The 18,319-nt window shown below is 51.0% G+C and overlaps 4 protein-coding genes across 4 annotated transcripts; 3 read left to right on the top strand and 1 right to left on the bottom strand.

Annotated features, from left to right (window-relative positions):
* Nucleotides 1-220: 220 nt before the first annotated feature.
* BO85DRAFT_19957 (putative Rho guanyl nucleotide exchange factor) lies at nucleotides 221-6,180 on the bottom strand. Its single transcript, XM_025654513.1, has 4 exons — nucleotides 6,053-6,180; nucleotides 1,404-5,964; nucleotides 1,069-1,338; nucleotides 221-1,016 (listed from the first exon to the last, which is right to left on the bottom strand). Exons 2-4 carry the CDS (start codon nucleotides 5,910-5,912, stop codon nucleotides 285-287), a joined length of 5,511 nt encoding a protein of 1,836 aa, XP_025521166.1. The 5' UTR covers nucleotides 5,913-5,964; nucleotides 6,053-6,180; the 3' UTR covers nucleotides 221-284.
* A 2,229-nt stretch (nucleotides 6,181-8,409) lies between these two features.
* Nucleotides 8,410-13,545, top strand: BO85DRAFT_19895 (pleiotropic drug resistance family ABC transporter). Its single transcript, XM_025654510.1, has 5 exons — nucleotides 8,410-9,237; nucleotides 9,326-10,838; nucleotides 10,944-12,437; nucleotides 12,488-12,951; nucleotides 13,006-13,545. The coding sequence occupies exons 1-5, from the start codon at nucleotides 8,660-8,662 to the stop codon at nucleotides 13,427-13,429; spliced, it is 4,473 nt and encodes a 1,490-aa protein (XP_025521165.1). The 5' UTR covers nucleotides 8,410-8,659; the 3' UTR covers nucleotides 13,430-13,545.
* Nucleotides 13,546-15,293: 1,748 nt separating this feature from the next.
* Nucleotides 15,294-16,260, top strand: BO85DRAFT_19892 (uncharacterized protein). The gene has a single exon (XM_025654509.1). It carries the CDS (start codon nucleotides 15,636-15,638, stop codon nucleotides 16,179-16,181), a length of 546 nt encoding a protein of 181 aa, XP_025521164.1. The 5' UTR covers nucleotides 15,294-15,635; the 3' UTR covers nucleotides 16,182-16,260.
* Nucleotides 16,261-16,847: 587 nt separating this feature from the next.
* Nucleotides 16,848-18,115, top strand: BO85DRAFT_444542 (putative C2H2 finger domain protein). The gene has a single exon (XM_025659034.1). The coding sequence runs from the start codon at nucleotides 16,996-16,998 to the stop codon at nucleotides 18,004-18,006; it is 1,011 nt and encodes a 336-aa protein (XP_025521163.1). The 5' UTR covers nucleotides 16,848-16,995; the 3' UTR covers nucleotides 18,007-18,115.
* The last annotated feature ends 204 nt before the right edge of the window (nucleotides 18,116-18,319 follow it).

Here is an 18,319-nt window from a genome sequence, read left to right as displayed (position 1 = left end):
GTATGTACAAGATCGAACAAACCCGTACTCAATGGCCCAAAAAAAAAGAAAAGAAGACTGCCCTGGAGTACGGCAAGAAACATAAAAATGGGGAAAGGAAATATATTCACCATGAAATTGAGAAGGGAAAAATGGGGGTATAGAGTCAAAAAATAAATAATAATGAGGTAAGAGAGAAGTCGAAATAGAAAGGGGGAGAAGGTGAAGGGGTTAAAATTGAAGGAAGCTGTAAGCTGGCTTAGGTAGGAAGGACATTCCGCACAAGTGCCACGCGAGCAAGGAAATTAGTCCTTTTGCCCTTCGTTCTCGATCAACTCGAGAATCAATTGACTTCGCTCGTATTCGGGATGTTGCATGCATATCTTGACGGTGCGCCCATTGTTTGCCAGAGAAGCACCGTTGGATAACCCGCTGGAGAGATTGACAGCACCTCCGGTGCTTGTAGGGATACTGTTTGCACCAGAACCCGGCATGTGGCTGCCATCGTCGAGGCAGACCACACCGTGGCCTGGAATTACCTGACGTAGGCGGCCGTTCATCGCATTACGCACCTCGACGAAGTCATCATTGAACAAGATGAGGAACCTTCCGTAGAGGCATGCAGAGTGGGCATGTCCCACGAATTCCATGACCACGCTGCGCGACACATCGCCATGTTTGTTCACATACACTGCACATTCAGTGTATACGACCAGGAACTCGCTGTCACTGAGGCGGAACATACCGAGTGGGCGTAGAGCACCAATGCGCTGGGCTATACTGCTCAGATGGGCTTGCGCTTCAGGAGGGGCTTCGGATCGGAAATCGGGGACCGACCACGTATGTTTCTTGTCGATCGTGAGAATCTCGATGCCACGTTGAGTGGAGATCGCCAAGGAAGAGTGGAAGAGATTCATGCCATAGCTCTCGGCGGGAATGTAGAATTCATCGTACTCCCGGAAGAACTCCGTCTGCGAACGACGAGAGAAAAGGCGGCTTCTGCTGCTCGACGACTTTTGCGCGACTGGTTCAAGTATCTGTAGACTGATGAGTATGAGAAACAATGTGGGAGGCGACGACAGCACAAACCTTGAAAGTGGACGATAACCCATCTCGCTTCTTGTACATGACCAAAGTCCGGTCTTTCATGTGCCCTGCCGCAAAGAAACCTACTTCTCGACTGCCCGATAGCTTCTGCGGCGCCCGACGTGAGGAATCCGTTGTTGCTTGTGCTGCAACGCCGCTCGGAGGGCACACAACATCCAGGTGGTAAGCAATCAGCGATTTGTCTGCAATGAGCAGGAACACGTTGAATTCTTCGAAGACAGCAATTTGTGTCACGCGTACAATAGGTATAACCTGGAAGCACAATTAGTATGAGGACGGTGTGTAGACGACACATGTGATTGCAAAGAGCTACTTACCCGAGTCCAGCCACGAGGGTCATTGTAGTCCGAAACATACACACCATAGTCAGTGCCGATGGCGCATCTCATGCGACCAGGGGGCTGCTGGAAAACAGTGGCACAGTGGACGCCAGTCCGGCAAACTGGCGCCGGCCGTGGCGAGCCATGGTACCGCTCTTCCACGTCCTTAATAGCACGATCAAGAGGCGTCCCGTCAATAATAACACCAGTAGGGATGTACGAGTTGTCGGAGGTGCCAAATGCAGTGTCAGCGAGAACACGCAACCTGAACGGCTCCGCATTCTGCGCGAACAAGGCGGCAGCATGTTTGGTCTTCGCCTCGGTTATCTTGTCGCACCAGTCTTGCCTGTTTTGGGCCGAAAAAGCATAGAGTGTATAGGTTCCTGCTTTCCCGAGATGCTTGACCTTGAACGGATACAGGATTTTATCGTCTTTGGAACTCTCCAGAACCGTGGCAGGTACCAGAGCTCTGCCTCCGTTCGAGTTACCCGAGCTGCCAGAATTGCCGCTGGCGGTATGGGTCAGAGGCCCGCCGGCAGCACCACGGCCAGCAACGGCGGCTGGTGATTGCGCCACGACTCCGCGGACCGCAGACTTCACGACCGGGTCATCATTGGTGCTCTCAAGAACCAAAAGATCCATGGGGATTGGCAATTTGGACACATCGTAGCTCTCATATTTCACACTTCTCGACGTGTCTTTAGCTGTGAAGGCCTTCGCAAGGACCAAGTAATGGTCAAAGAGTATGGCGTGAGTGTCCACCAAGAATCTTGTTCGTGTCCCTGGCCGCTGCAGGTCTCCCCGGAAGACGATTTCGCGGCCCAGATGCTCCAGGTTGAGTTCAACGTCCTTCTTCATCTCAGGGCGGAGCTGGAGCTTGGTAGAAAGCTCCATGAGATCAACCTTCCGACTCATCTCACCCACCTTATGATCACATTCAAGTGCCACCATTTTTATCTCATCAATCGCTTGTGCGAGATTTGTCTTCTCCTCGGAATCTTTGACCATGTTCTTGTGCACTGTCGAGAGGAGCAGGGTGTACCGCTGGATACGAGTGATGGGGGCTTTGAGGTACGTGTCCCAGCTGAGACGATTCGACAGCTTGTGGTCACGAACTTGGCTAAGAAATTGCCGGAAATGAACGTTCCTCTCTGCTTCCTTGCGCACCACGTAATTGGCATTCGGGAAAGTTGCCGCGTAGTCGACATAGGCCATCTTTGCCTTTCGGATCCATTCCCGAAAAATATCACTGAATCCAGCAATGAATGGACCCTGTTCTTTCTGCCGGTACTTGAGTTGAGCTAAAAGATGGTCTTCGTTGACCTTTTTGACAGCATCCACCTTCCCAAACACATCGTTCAAAAACCGGTTCAGGCGCTTCGGTGCGATTACCGACGGTTGCATATTTGCCAGCTGATCCCGATAGAGCTCGCGCAAAACATCCAGTTGTGAAATGTAAGAATCTTCGGTTGTCACAATCTCGTGCAAATTGTTCTGTCGATCAATCTCTTTCTTGGAGTGCGTCTCCCACACCTCCTTGGGGACCTTGTAAAAAGTCACCCAGTCTTCTGCTTTCTTCTCCGGCTCCATCATCTGCGCTTTGAGATTGACCTTTTTCAAAGTGCGCATGCAGTGGTGCGAATAGCAACGTCCGAACACTTCCGCCTCCTGTTCGTGAAGGCGGGAGGAGTAGCACCCTGTGCCCGTTATCTGGAATAGAACGCCTGACAAAGTTCCAGTGCCGAATTTGACCCATTCTTCATCCTTCACCAAGGCTCCCTCCGCCAGCATATTCTTCACCACCCGTGCGGCTAAAGTTTCCGCATCGGCCATATTCATCGTCGGTACTTTGTGGGTGAACAAAGCAACAATTGCCTCAACAATCGCATGTTCCTTTAGATCCGTCTCATCTTCGCTAAGCTCACGAATCCAAGCTAGGATGGAGCTTAACGCCCATGGCTCCGTACAGCGTCGGAATTGTTCTGAAGACAATTTTGTTGGGTTGAACTTCTTACGGCGTCCCGCAGGGATGGTGGGCAGATCAAGCGTCATGGCAGCAGCAGCATCCGGGGAAACGTCAAGCTTGAGCGCGCCATACTGTTGCTGCCGTAATAGCTCCTGTTGCTGTTTATACTTCGCCCGGTCTGCATCGGTTTTCGATCTGATAGGGGGGTCAGTACGAGGTCCAATTGGATGACTCGACAAAGAAGTCGACCGTGGAACTTGGGTAGGGCTGGACACGGTCGAAGAAGCGTACGAATCTGGAGCAACAGGGAATTGGGAAGATGTATACTGGGTAGAGCCCCGCCCATCACCCTGCTCGTGATGCCGGTATGTTCCTGCCGGCATCAAATGCGACATTAAGTTCGGATTACTTGCCGGCTCTACGGGAGCCGGTGGAAGTGGTCGCATGCCAGGATGGAAGAAGAGGTCCCCAGGTTCCTCTCCCCTGCCTGAGCTCTCACTTCCCGAGTGTTGCAAACCATTATTTTCGGAGAAGGGACCGTCGGTCTCATCACCGTAATCAAAACTCATCCGGCGTCCATACGCTCCAGGTTCCGACAGGCCCCCGGTGCCACCAGCGTCCACTCGTGCATGATGTTGCATGTCATTGTACGGATATCCAGATTCATCGAGCGCTGTAGGCGGGTAGTCATAATCATCTGAATACTCCTCATGCCCGTCTCCAAAGGGGTTAGAACCTCTCATAGAGCCGGAAGAGGGCGCAAGCCTAGGATGACCAGCATCATCATTATGGCCATTTGCGTAGTGATCCGCCTCGTCATATTGCGAAGCACGACGATAGCTTTCGCCATATGACCCCAATTCATCCTGCTGCCAGTCTTGCTGAGGAGACGGTACGCGATTCTCTGACCGCGATCCGTATGCACTTATGATAGAAGCAGTCGTCTCCCGTCGCGCACGGTCTTGCAAGCGTTCGGCTTGTGCTTTGTCTTCCTCATCTGCCATTTGCAGCATAGCTAGACCTGCAGCCGCCTCTGCATCACTATCATCGCTATACGCATCGTAGTTCACATATTGGCCGGTGCCAGTGGCGATGCTGCCATTAGTGTGAGTATGTCTCTCGTCAGGGGACAGCCGCGGGCCCGCTGATTCGCTATTCGATGGTTCCAGGACCAATGCACTGTGAGGATTCACATGTGATGGATCCAAGCTATAGCCTGACTCCCCAGCCGTCCGTCGATCCGCAACTGCAGCCTCGACCTGTTGCATCAGCTCATCATAGCCAGGCCTAGTACTTGGTCGACTATCCCGGCTTCCATGTCCGTTGGCAGCCATATAGGGCTCTGAATCTACATCCGCGTCAATCGGCGGGCCAGGTAACGGGCGCGACTGCGGGTGTCGGGTCATAGTGTCTGTTCTACGCGGTGACATTTGTGTTTGAGAGGGATGGATCGGCGGTGTTGGAAGGGATCGGCCTGATCCGGGACGTGTCAAACTCAACCGCTTGCCGAAGGCTTCCTCGGTGGGTGTCGAGTGGGCTGGCGGTGCAGGAGGTTGTTCATCGAACGAAGTAATGACATCTCCAGGGTGAGGCGGCGACTGCGGCAGGTAGTTTGGAACTTGGGCACCTCCAGCGTAGGGGTGGCTTGCAACATTCGCAGAACCAGCAGTAGAAGAGCTGTTGGCAGATATGTAGGTAGCACTAGTTGTAGAAGGTGATGCTGTGCCATAGGATAAAGAGCCGGATGAAAGTGTGGTTGAGGATGATGCCTGCTGAGTTGTGAACCCGTACTGCATACCTGGCGAAGCATTTCCATACTGCGGGGAGGGACGGCTTCCATATGGATGGTCCGGTCCCCGAGGAGGTGGAGGCGGCGGCAACTGCGGGTGGGGAGGACCCCAAGTTTGGGGTGTAGGGGGAGCATGTGCAAAAGCGCTGGTGGGCTGTCTCTGCACCGGGGATGCGACGAAGCTAGCAGGTTGGTAGGCGGCTGGATTATAAGGCTGGTGGCCGGTGGCTGTTGCGCTGCTATACGAGGTGCTGGGCCCAGTATATGCCAGCGGGCTGAAGCCTACCTGCTGCTGCGATGGTGTAGGGGGCAAGGCATATTGCTGAGGGTTATATGCATGCTGGGTAGGTGATGTGGTAGCCGGAACCGACGAGGTATACTGGTATTGGTAACTTGATTGCGAAGAAGCCCGGGCGCGCGACAACTGAGGCGAAGTGGGCGCAGGGACGTGCGCGTATCGAGGGTCTGCGTAGTCATCGCGTCCAGTATTCATGACATTGTAACTCGATTGACCCTCTGCCTGTGCATTCCAGCCCGGATAGCGAGCATTCACCTCGGTGGACCTGGCGTTCTGGGAATTAGGGGAGCCCAAGAGACCCGCGTCGTCCCCCACGTTATAACTGGGCATCCTCCGTAATTGTGGGCTCGTCGGCTGGGCGGGATAGAGATCATAACGGTTGTGCTGGGTGGGATTCGGTGGGGAACCGGGCGGTTGATTGTAGGATGGATAACCATTCTGGTAGTGCGCCATGGTTGTTCAAGGAGGCCCAGCGGGAAGTGGACGGCAGGTTGGACAAGGATGACTGCACGCGACAAGGAGAGTTAGGAAGACGAGGCTCCGAACGGCCTGGGAAGGATTCTCCCGGGTTGAGTGAAGATAGATCGGCTCACTTTCAAGACACCGACAGAGACCACCGGAAGCCCCGATCCGATCAAGGCCAGCCTTACCACCACGAGATAAGATGTAGGAACTAGTCGTAGGACCAGTTACCACCAACAGTGGATTGTTGGTAACGATAGGAGGTCGAGCCTCATCCGGACGTCGGCCGACCACAATTAACAAGGAGGTCCGGGGAAAAGAGATCCACCTCTAGACATACCCCAGCAGACAAGGGGGAGGGGGATGTCCCACGGTCGGAAAGAATATGGTTCGAGTTGAGACGAAGCAGTAGGGCCAGGAGGCAGAAGGAGGGGGAGGATTAGGTGGAGGGGAAAGGGGGTGGGGAAGGGCGTGAAAGATTAACGGAGGGAAAAAGAGAGAGAGAGAGAGGGAGGGAGGGAGGATTGATGATCTGGTCTTGGAGTAACAGTCCGTCAGTCCGTTTGGTGGTTGTTTTTGTGCCGGTGGACACTCCCTCTTCTCCTAACTCTTACTACTAACAGTTAATTCGCTGTGCTTGTTGGGTAGGCGGTCAGTTCCCATTTTCTATGCCTGATGCTGAACGGTGTCTTTCATGCCTGTATGCCTGATTGTCGGCGAGAATGCGAGTGGTCCAGTCAGTTTACATGGAAGATATCTATCGCCTCGTACTCGACAAAACGTGGCAACCTTGGAAATCACGGTATGACACTGAATGAACTTCCACGCAATCTTGGTTGATCCGGACATCAAATCCGCGGCGTTTGTTTGCTTGCGGTCACCACAAATTGTACCATTGCACAGCAAGCAAGCCATTAGCTTGACAACAAAATGCTGCAAAATGCTGCAATTGCAGTCTTTTTTATCTTAGTGTATAAGTACCATTATCATTGATATTGCAGTGCTTCCAGTGCTAGTACATAGTAGTTGGCTAAGTATGGCGGAGGCTCAGTCTTACCCGAGCGGAGCACGAGACTAAATGGCCTTGCAGTCAAGAATCGACAAATCCTTATCAATTTATGTTCTGGTTTTACCTCGTAGTTTACCTGATTCTAATCCTAGGTCCGTATTATGACACTCATAACATACTGTAAACCCTTGTCTTAATCTCGCTGTCTCCTCCGGATAGTAAACTGCGAGGATACAGATATATATAGAAAGTGTCATACTACTAAATACGTGTGGGCCTCAGAGAGTGCACGAAGAGGGTAACACAAACACAATAAAAAGTTTATAAAGGTCACGTATAGTTATAAATAGCTACCAATAGTGAGTCTTATTCATAATCTGAATAGTATATAACAAGTAGTAATACTACTAGGAACACAAGTATCATTTCAGTCTCAAGGATGCCATGAGCTGAAGTCTCAACCTGAAACTTACCCACTCTAGTCATAATAATAGCTTCTACAGTGGTGCACTACTAACAAACTATGATAGAACATTAATGCGACTTCTGGTGTACTATGTTCAGGAATAGCTGAAATTATCCTTACCTGATTATTAGGCCTTATAAAAGAGGAAAACTACATCTGACTGTGATGTTAACACTATGAGCTCCCTTTTCCAATGATCGGACCTAACAGTGGCGGGGATCCTTAGCTACCTGCTTGATGTTTGTCACTGATGGATTCGGAATACTATACTTCCGAATGCCAGCTTGATCTAACATCATATGATTGAGAGGCTGGTACTAGGTGTAGAGGCATCATATCTTCAACACTGACTAGAGGGGGGGGGGGGGGTGGTATTGGTATCGAATAGTTACAAACACAAGACCGATGAATATGCACGGACAGCCTGGAATGGAATTGTAACCTTATAGAGCAATAAATATCAGGCATCCCGAAGCGATCCATAATTCATTGTCCCATTATGGTAGGGTGGCAGTGGCTCACCATCATCCATGGTAACTAATCTGACAGCTCGGAAGGGTTTAGATCCGGGGTAACGGTGGGGTTTGGCGGATGCAGAGCTAAAAAGCCCCCGAGATACGCATCCAATACGCACCCAATCAGGACCGGCGTTGAGAACCTTCCGCGGAAGTGACGCTGAGATAATGAATGATGACCGAATGGAGGTCGATGATGGATCCGGAAAGATACCTTCTTTTGTTATTTGGAATCTCCGACGAGTCATTCACAAGCTACCTCATATATGCCCTCGTTTCTGTTCATGAGCTCATCATGGATAGGAGATAATCATGACGTCGTAGTAGAACAGTTGAACAGCATAGGGTTGATAACTTGATCAGGAGAAGGAAAGGAGAGTCCGTGTGTACCTGAATGCTCAACACACTAACTTTCAGCGGATACGGGCCTGCATCACCAGACAAGGATCAGGTAGCTCTTTCAGCCTGACGCCATGTGAATTCGGATGTTGGCTTTCCGTCTTCCGGGTTTCGAGACCATCGACAATGTACCAGGTAACGAACCTTATTGAATCACTGAAACTTTAGGACCCCTTTGATTATTTCTGACCACCTTGAACTCCTCCTCTCGGTCCTTCTTTCCTTCCTGCCCTTTTTCTTCTGATGTTGATTGTGCCTCCTGCATCTCTGTGTCTTGTCTTACCGTTGCTCATTTGCTTTTCTGGTGCCCTACTATGAATTGCGTAACCCCAGATTGTTGACATTTGTCATGGCTAACCAGCCAGCACCCCCTGCGCCCTTTGGGACCCGAGCTATCACCGCTGCGGTGGGCTCGGAGCTGGAAAGTTCGATGCGCGCGGCCTTCACCTCCGGGGGACAGACGGAGAGCTCAGATTCCGCTTGCTTAGAATCGGAAGACAGCATCAGACGGGAAAATCAGCAGGCGATAACCGCACTGGCGCGTAGCCTTTCACACTTATCTAGCAAGAGCGGCATCGGCGAGGGAACGAATACCTTCCTAGACCCTACTAGCGACCCCGAGCTGGACCCCAATTCGGAGCAGTTCAACTCACAAAAATGGACGAAAAACTTGCTCAGGATCACCTCGCGTGATCCAGATCGCTATCCTCGCCGGACGGCTGGTGTCTCCTTCCGGAACATGAATGTCTTCGGCTACGGAACCGCTGCTGATTACCAGGCAAATGTCGCAAACATGTGGCTGAAAGGTTTTGGTTGGTTTCGCGAAAAGCTCGGTTATGGGAAGAAAGTCAGGATTGATATTCTTCGTAACTTCGAGGGATACGTCCACAGCGGAGAGCTGCTGGTTGTGCTTGGCCGTCCTGGAAGGTAATTCATGCAGTGCTGCTTTGCGGCCCCTCAGTTACACCGTGTCGATTCCTATGCAGTCCATGTTGCTGACGGATGATACTTATAGTGGTTGCTCAACCTTCCTCAAGACTATCGCAGGCGAGACTCATGGCTTATGGCTCGACCACGGAACCGACATTCAGTATCAGGGTATATCCTGGGATGAAATGCATAGCCGTTTCCGGGGTGAAGTCATTTACCAAGCAGAGACCGAAATTCACTTCCCTCAACTCTCGGTAGGCGATACGTTGCACTTTGCGGCGCATGCTCGTGCACCATCCAACAGATTCCCGGGTGTCACCAGAGAGCAGTACGCAACCCATATGCGCGATGTTGTCATGGCAATGTTGGGTCTGAGCCACACCATAAACACGCGGGTGGGCAATGAGTACATCCGAGGAGTATCCGGAGGGGAAAGAAAGCGGGTCAGTATAGCTGAGACTATATTGTGTGGTTGTCCTTTGCAATGTTGGGACAATAGTACGCGCGGTCTGGATAGCTCTACGGCCTTGGAGTTCGTCCGGAAGTTGCGGCTTTCCACAGACCATACAGGGTCTACCGCAATTGTGGCAATTTACCAAGCCAGCCAAGCTATCTATGATATATTTGACAAGGTCATTGTTCTCTATGAAGGCCGGCAAATATATTTCGGGCGCTCCGGGGATGCCAGGCAGTTCTTCATCGAAATGGGATTTGAATGCCCAGACAGACAAACCACCGCCGATTTTCTGACTTCCCTGACCAGTCCAACGGAAAGGAAGGTCCGCAAAGGCTATGAGCGCTTGGTACCTCGCACTCCCGATGAGTTTGCTGCGCGATGGAGAGCGAGCGCTGAGAGAAAGCAGCTGCTCGCTGACATTGAGGCTTTTCAGCATGAGTTCCCTCTAGGGGGTGAAAAGTTGAAAGAATTCAACCGCTCTCGCGCGGCTGAAAAGGCCAAAAGGACACGGGCCAAATCACCCTACACGCTATCGTACCCTATGCAAGTTCGGCTGTGTCTTCGTAGAGGCTTCCAGCGTCTCAAGGGTGACATGAGTATGACCTTGGCTGGAGTTATCGGAAATAGTGTCATGGCCTTGGTTATCTCCAGCGTGTTCTACAACCTTGGACCTACGACAGATAGCTTTTTCCAACGAGGAGCACTGATCTTCTTTGCAATATTGTTGAACGGATTCGCAAGCGCGCTCGAGATCCTCACTTTATGGCAGCAAAGACCCATAGTAGAGAAGCATGATAAATATGCCCTCTATCATCCATCGGCAGAGGCAATCAGCTCCATGATTGTTGATCTCCCCTCGAAAGCGATCGTCTCAGTGGTATTCAATTTGTTTCTCTATTTTATGTCTAATCTGCGCCGTACCCCTGGGCACTTTTTCGTGTTCTACCTATTTTCCGTGACAACTACTTTGACCATGTCTAACATCTTCCGCTGGACGGGAGCGATTTCGCGATCTATGGCTCAGGCAATGGTACCTTCCTCCATATTCATGCTGATTCTCGTGATATATACGGGTTTCACGATTCCAGTCCGCAATATGCATCCATGGTTCCGATGGTTGAATTACTTGGACCCAATAGCTGTAAGTGCGCCCATATAACTGGACAACGAAACAACACCCATACCTTGCTTGCATTTCGACACCAGCACTACTCCAGCGCTATGATCATCACTAATAGTGAAGTAGTATGCCTTCGAGTCTCTCATGATCAACGAGTTCAGTGAGCGTCGCTTTCCGTGCGGAGTATATGTACCTTCGGGACCGGGCTACGAAAATGCTCCTATTAGCTCCAAGATCTGCAGCCAGAATGGTGCCGTAGCTGGTCAAGACTACATTGATGGCGACAGATACCTGAATGTCTCTTTTCAATACTACAAATCGCACCTCTGGCGCAACTATGGCATTCTCTTGGGCTTCCTATTCTTCTCCCTCGCACTTTATATCATTAGCAGTGAGCTGGTCCGCGCGAAGCCTTCGAAAGGTGAGATCTTGGTATTTCCTCGCGGGAAGATCCCTGCATTTGCACGACGGATTCCTGGTGTCGGCGATGTGGAAAGCTACCCCACTTCAGAGAAGTACGCCGTCGATGGCGAGGACGTTGATCATACAGCCGCAATTGTCAAACAAACATCTATCTTTCACTGGCAAGATGTCTGCTACGATATTAAGGTCAAGGGGAAGCCACGCAGGATTCTTGATCATGTGGATGGATGGGTCAAACCAGGCACACTAACTGCCTTGATGGGCGTAACTGGAGCTGGGAAGACATCTCTCCTCGACGTACTAGCTAACCGGGTGACCATGGGAGTGGTTACTGGGGACATGCTAATTGATGGGAGGATGCGGGATGATTCTTTCCAGAGAAAGACTGGTTACGTCCAACAGCAAGATTTGCACTTGGAAACAACCACGGTGCGGGAAGCCCTTGTTTTCAGCGCACTGCTTCGTCAGCCAGCTACTACACCGCGAAAAGAAAAGCTTGCGTACGTGGAGGAGGTAATAAAAATGCTCAACATGGAAGCTTACGCAGAAGCCATTGTCGGGGTTTTGGGTGAGGGGTTGAACGTTGAACAGAGGAAAAGGTTGACAATCGGAGTAGAGATCGCGGCCAAGCCTGACCTTCTTCTTTTCTTTGATGAGCCCACCTCGGGACTTGATAGCCAAACTGCATGGTCTATCTGCTCCCTCATGCGAAAGCTAGCTGATCACGGACAAGCGATTCTATGTACCATTCATCAACCATCAGCCATCCTCATGCAGCAATTCGATCGGCTGCTGTTTCTAGCAAAAGGTGGTAAGACGGTGTACTTTGGAGAGCTTGGCCAGAACATGGAGACCTTGATTAGGTACTTCGAGGCAAAGGGCTCTGTGAAATGTCCCCCCAACGCTAACCCTGCCGAGTGGATGTTGGAAGTAATCGGCGCTGCCCCAGGCTCCCACGCTGATCGCGATTGGACGGAGGTGTGGAATAAAAGTCCTGAGCGCACTCAGGTACGCCTAGACCTTGCCGAGATGAAGCAGGAACTACTGCAGCGGCCACCACCTCCTCGGATGGTGGGATATGGAGCCTTTGCCATGCCTCTTTGGGCGCAGTTTGTCCTTTGCCTGCAGCGGATGTTCCAACAATATTGGCGTAGTCCTTCATACATCTACTCAAAGGCTGCTATGTGCGTTATACCAGTAAGTATCTCGTGGTCCTCTCGGTTTGCAGAGCTAACCAGTCACCATAGCCGATCTTTATTGGCTTCACGTTCTGGCGAGAGCCGAACAGTCTTCAAGGGTTGCAAAACGAGATGTTTGCCATTTTCATGCTGTTAGTCATCTTTCCCAACTTGGTGCAACAGATGATGCCATATTTTGCAAGGCAGCGAGCTTTGTATGAAGTTCGCGAAAGGCCTTCCAAAACATATTCTTGGGTAGCGTTCATGCTAGCTAGTATTCTGGTTGAGTTGCCCTGGAACATACTGATGGCAGTTCCGGCGTACTTTTGCTGGTACTATCCAATTGGCCTATACCGCAACGCCATTCCAACGGACTCAGTCACCGAAAGAGGTGGTACCATGTTTCTTCTCGTCCTGATCTTCATGGTGTTTACCTCAACATTCAGTTCCATGGTCATCGCAGGCATCGAGCAACCGGATACAGGTAGCAACGTCGCCCAACTTCTGTTCTCGTTCTGCCTGATCTTTAACGGGTAAGTCATACTGCATCGTTTGTCTGTGAGGAAGACTGACCATCGTGAATCTAGCGTCCTGGCCACCCCATCTGCCCTTCCTCGCTTCTGGATCTTCATGTACCGGGTCTCACCCTTCACCTACCTGGTATCCTCTGTCTTGAGTGTAGGCATCGCAGGAAACGACGTCGAATGCTCCGATATAGAGCTGCTGCATATCCCGCCTCCAACGGGACAAAACTGCTCCAGTTATCTAGACACCTACGTTCGTAATTACCAAGCGACTCTACTCAATCCCGAAGACAACACCGAATGCCTTGTATGCTCGATCTCGAAGACCGACCAGTATCTGAGCGCGCTGAGCATGAGCTACTCGGACCGGTGGCGTAATGTGGGTATTCTCTTCGCGTTTATTGTGTTTAACGCCATCGCAGCAGTTTTCTTGTACTGGCTGGTGCGCGTGCCGAAGAAGAAGTCTGTTAAGGAGAAGGACGAGTAGGCTGCTGGATGGAAAGGGAATAAGGATCTAAAGTCTCAGGGAACAAAGAAGTCAGGGTTAGTATGGCAGAGCTACATCATCTTACTATGGAGTAGAGTAGATAGGGGGTATTTTGCTTGCATGGTTACAAGCCTTAGCTCCTTCAAATGTCGGGAAAATCATCGCTAATCTTCAGATGATATTCTCTACGAAGTAATACAAATATCACACTATGTTGTTCCATTCCTCCCCATGCAGATAACCCAGGGTAACATCATCCACCAGAGTCTAGACGCAAGCAATACAACAATACCCCAACAAGGCACATTGTGTGCACCATCGTACAGAACTCTACATTGTGGCTTTGCCATGCCCATGATGTCATTCAATTGTACAGAGCAGAGTACATAGATATTCCCGCATGATACATGTGAGGGCACCAGGGCGTCACTGGGGCTGTGGTGCACAACGCATGCGGCGAGCCGAGGGCCCGCGCCTGCAGCGCAGAGCGCAGCCCGGGCGGGTGTGGGCGTTGATTGAGATGCAGACCGAGACCAGGCCAGACCAGACCAAACCAAAACAACAAATGATGAGAAGGATGTTCGCCCGGGCGCGCAGAATGGAGTAAAACTGATAGATCGATGGAGGGATATTCCCGGTTGGGCAAGAGAGGGAAAAAAAAAAAGCGCCTCCCCAGGGAATGGTGGAACTGCACAACATTACCGTCGCGCCAGGCAAAGATTCCGGACGATACATTACCTTACGGGTTTATTACTGATTGAGCTTTCCAGGAACAGGGATGTTCATCCGTGTCGCTCAGTGTCGGAGTCAGAGTGGGCTGCGTAGTTGTGGTTGTAGTTAGTTAATTAGTTTAGTCCGCTCGATCGAGTAGGAGTTACAGTCAGAGTAACTACTACTCCATTGACTTCTGGAGTTAACCGCGCGATCATGTGGCTCTCTGGATTAATTTCCCGGAAGCTTCCGACATGCTTGCTAGCTGCGAGGGAGCTGCAGTCATGGTCGGGGATTCGCACTAATTACCCCTTCCGCATTAGTAGTAGACTGGTCATCGGAAGAATCGATGTTATCATCGTCGATACCCATGAGCGGGAGGGTAGAAAAGTCTTGACCACTTGGCAATGCTATCGGAAACCGGGGTTCGATGGAAAGAAGCCTCGCAAGACTTCATGGCAGATGGGTGGACGTCGAATCAATTTTACGGAGGAGTAAGGCAGATTCGAGGCACAGCCAACGCGCCTCAGCCACACGAATATCCCGCTTGGGGGGGTGTGTGTCCGATGTTGGTTGTCCAGCATGCCAGAGTGTAGCGCGACTTTGTCCAGGCCCGATACGCTGGCCTGAGAGTTTGGACGGGGATGACAGCAAACGACTTTCGAACTAATCGCCAGGATCAAGTCCGATGCGACATGGCATTGTTAACTTGTTTAGTCAACTGTGCCTTGGCCAGTAATTGGTGCTCATCACAAGATCGGCCTATGACTCGATCAAACGCTACCCCGTAGTACCAAAGTAGTGTATCCATAATCGTCGATGTTTAATTTCGTCCCTAACGAACTGTCCTATGAGAGATTAGATACTCATGATCATCGAGCGGTGTCATAGTGGATTTTTTTTCGGCCCCCAAAAATAGGCACTAAGCGGACTCAAGCAGCTGCGTCCACAAGATGCACATTGCTCCGTAGTCCGTACATCCCCATTAACGACCGTAGTCCAGCAGATAATGTACAGGAAAGGGGTAGTAGGAAGTGGGTCGACACTGTTTCAGTGATACGTTACCATCAAAGCGACGATAACGAATCCCAGGTCGGAGGATGACCAAGGTGCTAACGAGAGACACCACCAGATACTACTAACGGTATGAGCTGTCAGACTCTAAGCGGGTATCCTAGGCGGGTGGCACCCCAGGGGCTATCCGCAGGTGTCTTCCCCGATCAGCAGTTAACAGTTAAGACTCATCGACATTTTTCCTGAGTTCTCGGTGCACCATTCCAGAAGCGTGTCGGGGAACAGCGTGGCGCGGGCTTAGTGCCGTGCGGGCATGGGCGACAGGGCCAAACCGTGCCCTGGAAAAGGTCAACAACTGGGCAAGAGGCAACCAACTATGGACAGATCAGGATTCCGCTAATCGTCGACCATTACCTGATTGAGAATCCTTGCACCACGACGCCGAATTAGAGCGAAGATGGGACGCAGCGAATGACTCGGAATGTTGGTTCACAATCAGACGAGCTCGATGATAACGCTCGCTAAGTTGACCCGCGGCGGCCCCGTATTAGTTTGCCCCCTAAACCCTGTGGTGGTTAGTGGTTCCCTCCGTTGCCCGACTAATGCAGTATTAACTCCAACACTGCCTATCATTGAGGCTGAACTGCCTTCTCTGGGTGTGTTGGGCAAGAGACGAGAGGGCAGCAAGGCCAATCAGGCAATGGAAGGTGGATGCGTCAAATTGGGCTGGAAGCCACGAGGGTGTGGAAATAGTCTGACGCCGGAGACTGGCAAAAAGACAATTTCAAGCGCGAATGTAATGTTGGTGCACTCACCGTCTTTGCGGCTCTCTCGGGGAGTCGGACGGTCGGAGAGGCCTGGAGACAGGCCTAACCTTTGGCCCAGATCGATCATTTCCTCTGGTGGATGCCGCCGTTCTGTCAATCCCCAAACACGAGGGCCACCATCCTTGCAGCCCAGAGGCGCCGTCTTACGACGATGCCATTCAAACCTTCCACAGCGGAGTCGATTACCCACCTGGAAGTAAGGAAAATTAAATTGCATCAAGGATCGTAAAATAAAATGCAGAAAATTGGAAAAATAGAAAAACCAAAAAACCAAAAAAGGGGGACCTCTCCCAGAATCGCGAATTATGACTGGCCGATTCGAGTAGGTTGACATCCAAGACGCCCGGGCTAGACGACTGTCGGCCATCGCTGCAGGGGCGCACTACTCCGGCTTCCCAAGGTGCACTCCAACCTGATGCTCTCGACAAATAATGGCTCAGTCTGCTCAGTCGATGCGGCTCAACAATGGCCTTGACTCCACGCTCCTCTCGGTTCGCAGTGACCCATCGCGTGTACCGCCGTCGTAGGCCAGTACATAACCATGGCACCCCCAGCTGAAGAAATACTGCCTCTGCTTTTTGTTGCTATAAAGCAGCGACTTCTCAGCTGGCATAGCTTTGGATCCCTGGAAAGCAAGCACAACGTCGCAGCTTATACATAATGGCCCACTTCCAACCCTTCTCAGACTTCCCGCATACATCCTCCAAGGACGATCTGGCCCAGGATTATGAACTGTTTCCCTGTCAGTACAAGCCTTATTCGGACCCCACGACTATCCAACGCCCTTCAAGCTTCCAGTTCCATCTCTCTCCTGTCGACCTACCTATGAAGAACCCTTACATCGCCCCATCCATGTCGTGGTCAAACGAGCCGGTCTTACCTCACAACACCGAATCATTGACTGCTGTTTCTTCTGATTTCGGCTCACCTTGGAGCACTGAACTCGTCTCTAGCCCAGAAACAAAAGACAGTCTCGCCACCGGAAGTTCGAGTTGGATCAGCATGGGATGCTATATGTCTCCTCCATACACCTGCGATGAAGTCGCACTCCCGCCACTGGGTTTCGGATCTTGTTCTTCCCCATCTGCCCTTACGGACGTCGACAGTCTGGTGGCGCCCTCCCAAGTATATCCCGACCCAGATCCTATCGTCAAACTTGAGACAGACTCGGAGCATTTCATGGGTGGAATCTTTCGCTATAACAGCCCTCCTCATCACGATGAATTTGACACTGCTTGTGACATCAAGAGTTGCCAATACGCAGAGACCACAAGTCAGCAAGAAGCCTGCAGCTCTTCCAGTAACCAGTTCAAGACGCCGAAGCTATCTAGCAGGAACACAGGCCGCATCAGCAAGAAGCGACCTCGCAAAACGTCCACCAAAGCAAGATCTACCTCTGCAGCTCGGGCCTCTACCAAGACCAGCGGTAAGAAGGGTGGTGCTAAGACCAGCCGGGTGTTCATCTGCAGTTTCTCCCACTATGGATGCCAGAGTACCTTCGTTTCGAAGAACGAGTGGAAGCGCCATGTGACCTCGCAGCATATTCAACCTGGATTCTACCGTTGTGACGTCGGACGCTGCAGTCTGGACAACCTCAGCAAGAATAAGGGTCAGGACGCGAACAACAGTTGTGCCTCATTTAACGAGACGCATCTCGTTAACGACTTCAACCGAAAGGATCTCTTCACTCAACACCAGCGACGCATGCATGCTCCCTGGGTCGGGCGCAACAGCAAAAAGCCTGAAACTGAGAAAGAGCGCGATGACTTCGAGCAGACCCTTGAAGCTGTTCGGGCTCGCTGCTGGCATGAGCAACGCAAGCCACCTACCCAGAGCGCCTGTGGCTTCTGTGGACAGCATTTCCTCGAATGGAATGATCGAATGGAGCATGTTGGTCGTCACTACGAGAAAGGTGACGCGCAATATGAAGCCAAGGATACTTTCTTGCGCCAATGGGCAATTGAAGAAGACATTATTCGGCAAGTGGATGGGCAGTGGAAGTTGGTCGGTCTTTGCGAGAAGTGAAGTGTAAGGCTACCTTACTACTGCTTCCTCCCAAAGTATCCAACTGCTGCCCCTCCCCGCCTTCCTCTTTCTCTTCTCTAGCCTTTGATTTCTAGTTCTGGGCTTCCTCCTTTTTTTTTTTTTTTTTTTTTTTTTTTTTTTTTTTTTTTTTTTTTTTTTTTTCTTCTCTATTTCCTTTGTTTTACTCTGCTACTTCCTTTTAATATTTTCGGTCTAGATATGGATTTCGCACATCTATGTGCGCGGACTGACTGAGATGATGATTGATGACTGATATCCTGTATTCACTATGTTTATGTCATGTTTATTGGAC

The sequence above is a fragment of the Aspergillus piperis genome (genome assembly GCF_003184755.1).
Source record: "Aspergillus piperis CBS 112811 unplaced genomic scaffold BO85scaffold_1, whole genome shotgun sequence".
NCBI lineage: Eukaryota > Fungi > Ascomycota > Eurotiomycetes > Eurotiales > Aspergillaceae > Aspergillus > Aspergillus piperis.
This window is presented reverse-complemented; position numbering and strand designations above follow the sequence as displayed.

What these genes read in the sequence shown, in the direction of transcription:
- BO85DRAFT_19957 (XM_025654513.1), bottom strand. Translation starts at nt 5,912, where the DNA reads ATGGCGCACTACCAGAATGGTTATCCATCCTACAATCAACCGCCCGGT. An exon ending in ACCCTCGTGGCTGGACTCGG is followed by an intron (nt 1,339 to 1,403) that starts GTAAGTAGCTCT and finishes TTGTGCTTCCAG; the next exon opens with GTTATACCTATTGTACGCGT. An exon ending in GGTTATCGTCCACTTTCAAG is followed by an intron (nt 1,017 to 1,068) that starts GTTTGTGCTGTC and finishes ATCAGTCTACAG; the next exon opens with ATACTTGAACCAGTCGCGCA.
- BO85DRAFT_19895 (XM_025654510.1), top strand. Translation starts at nt 8,660, where the DNA reads ATGGCTAACCAGCCAGCACCCCCTGCGCCCTTTGGGACCCGAGCTATC. An exon ending in GTGCTTGGCCGTCCTGGAAG is followed by an intron (nt 9,238 to 9,325) that starts GTAATTCATGCA and finishes TGATACTTATAG; the next exon opens with TGGTTGCTCAACCTTCCTCA. An exon ending in TTCTGCCTGATCTTTAACGG is followed by an intron (nt 12,952 to 13,005) that starts GTAAGTCATACT and finishes TCGTGAATCTAG; the next exon opens with CGTCCTGGCCACCCCATCTG.
- BO85DRAFT_19892 (XM_025654509.1), top strand. Translation starts at nt 15,636, where the DNA reads ATGTTGGTTCACAATCAGACGAGCTCGATGATAACGCTCGCTAAGTTG.
- BO85DRAFT_444542 (XM_025659034.1), top strand. Translation starts at nt 16,996, where the DNA reads ATGTCTCCTCCATACACCTGCGATGAAGTCGCACTCCCGCCACTGGGT.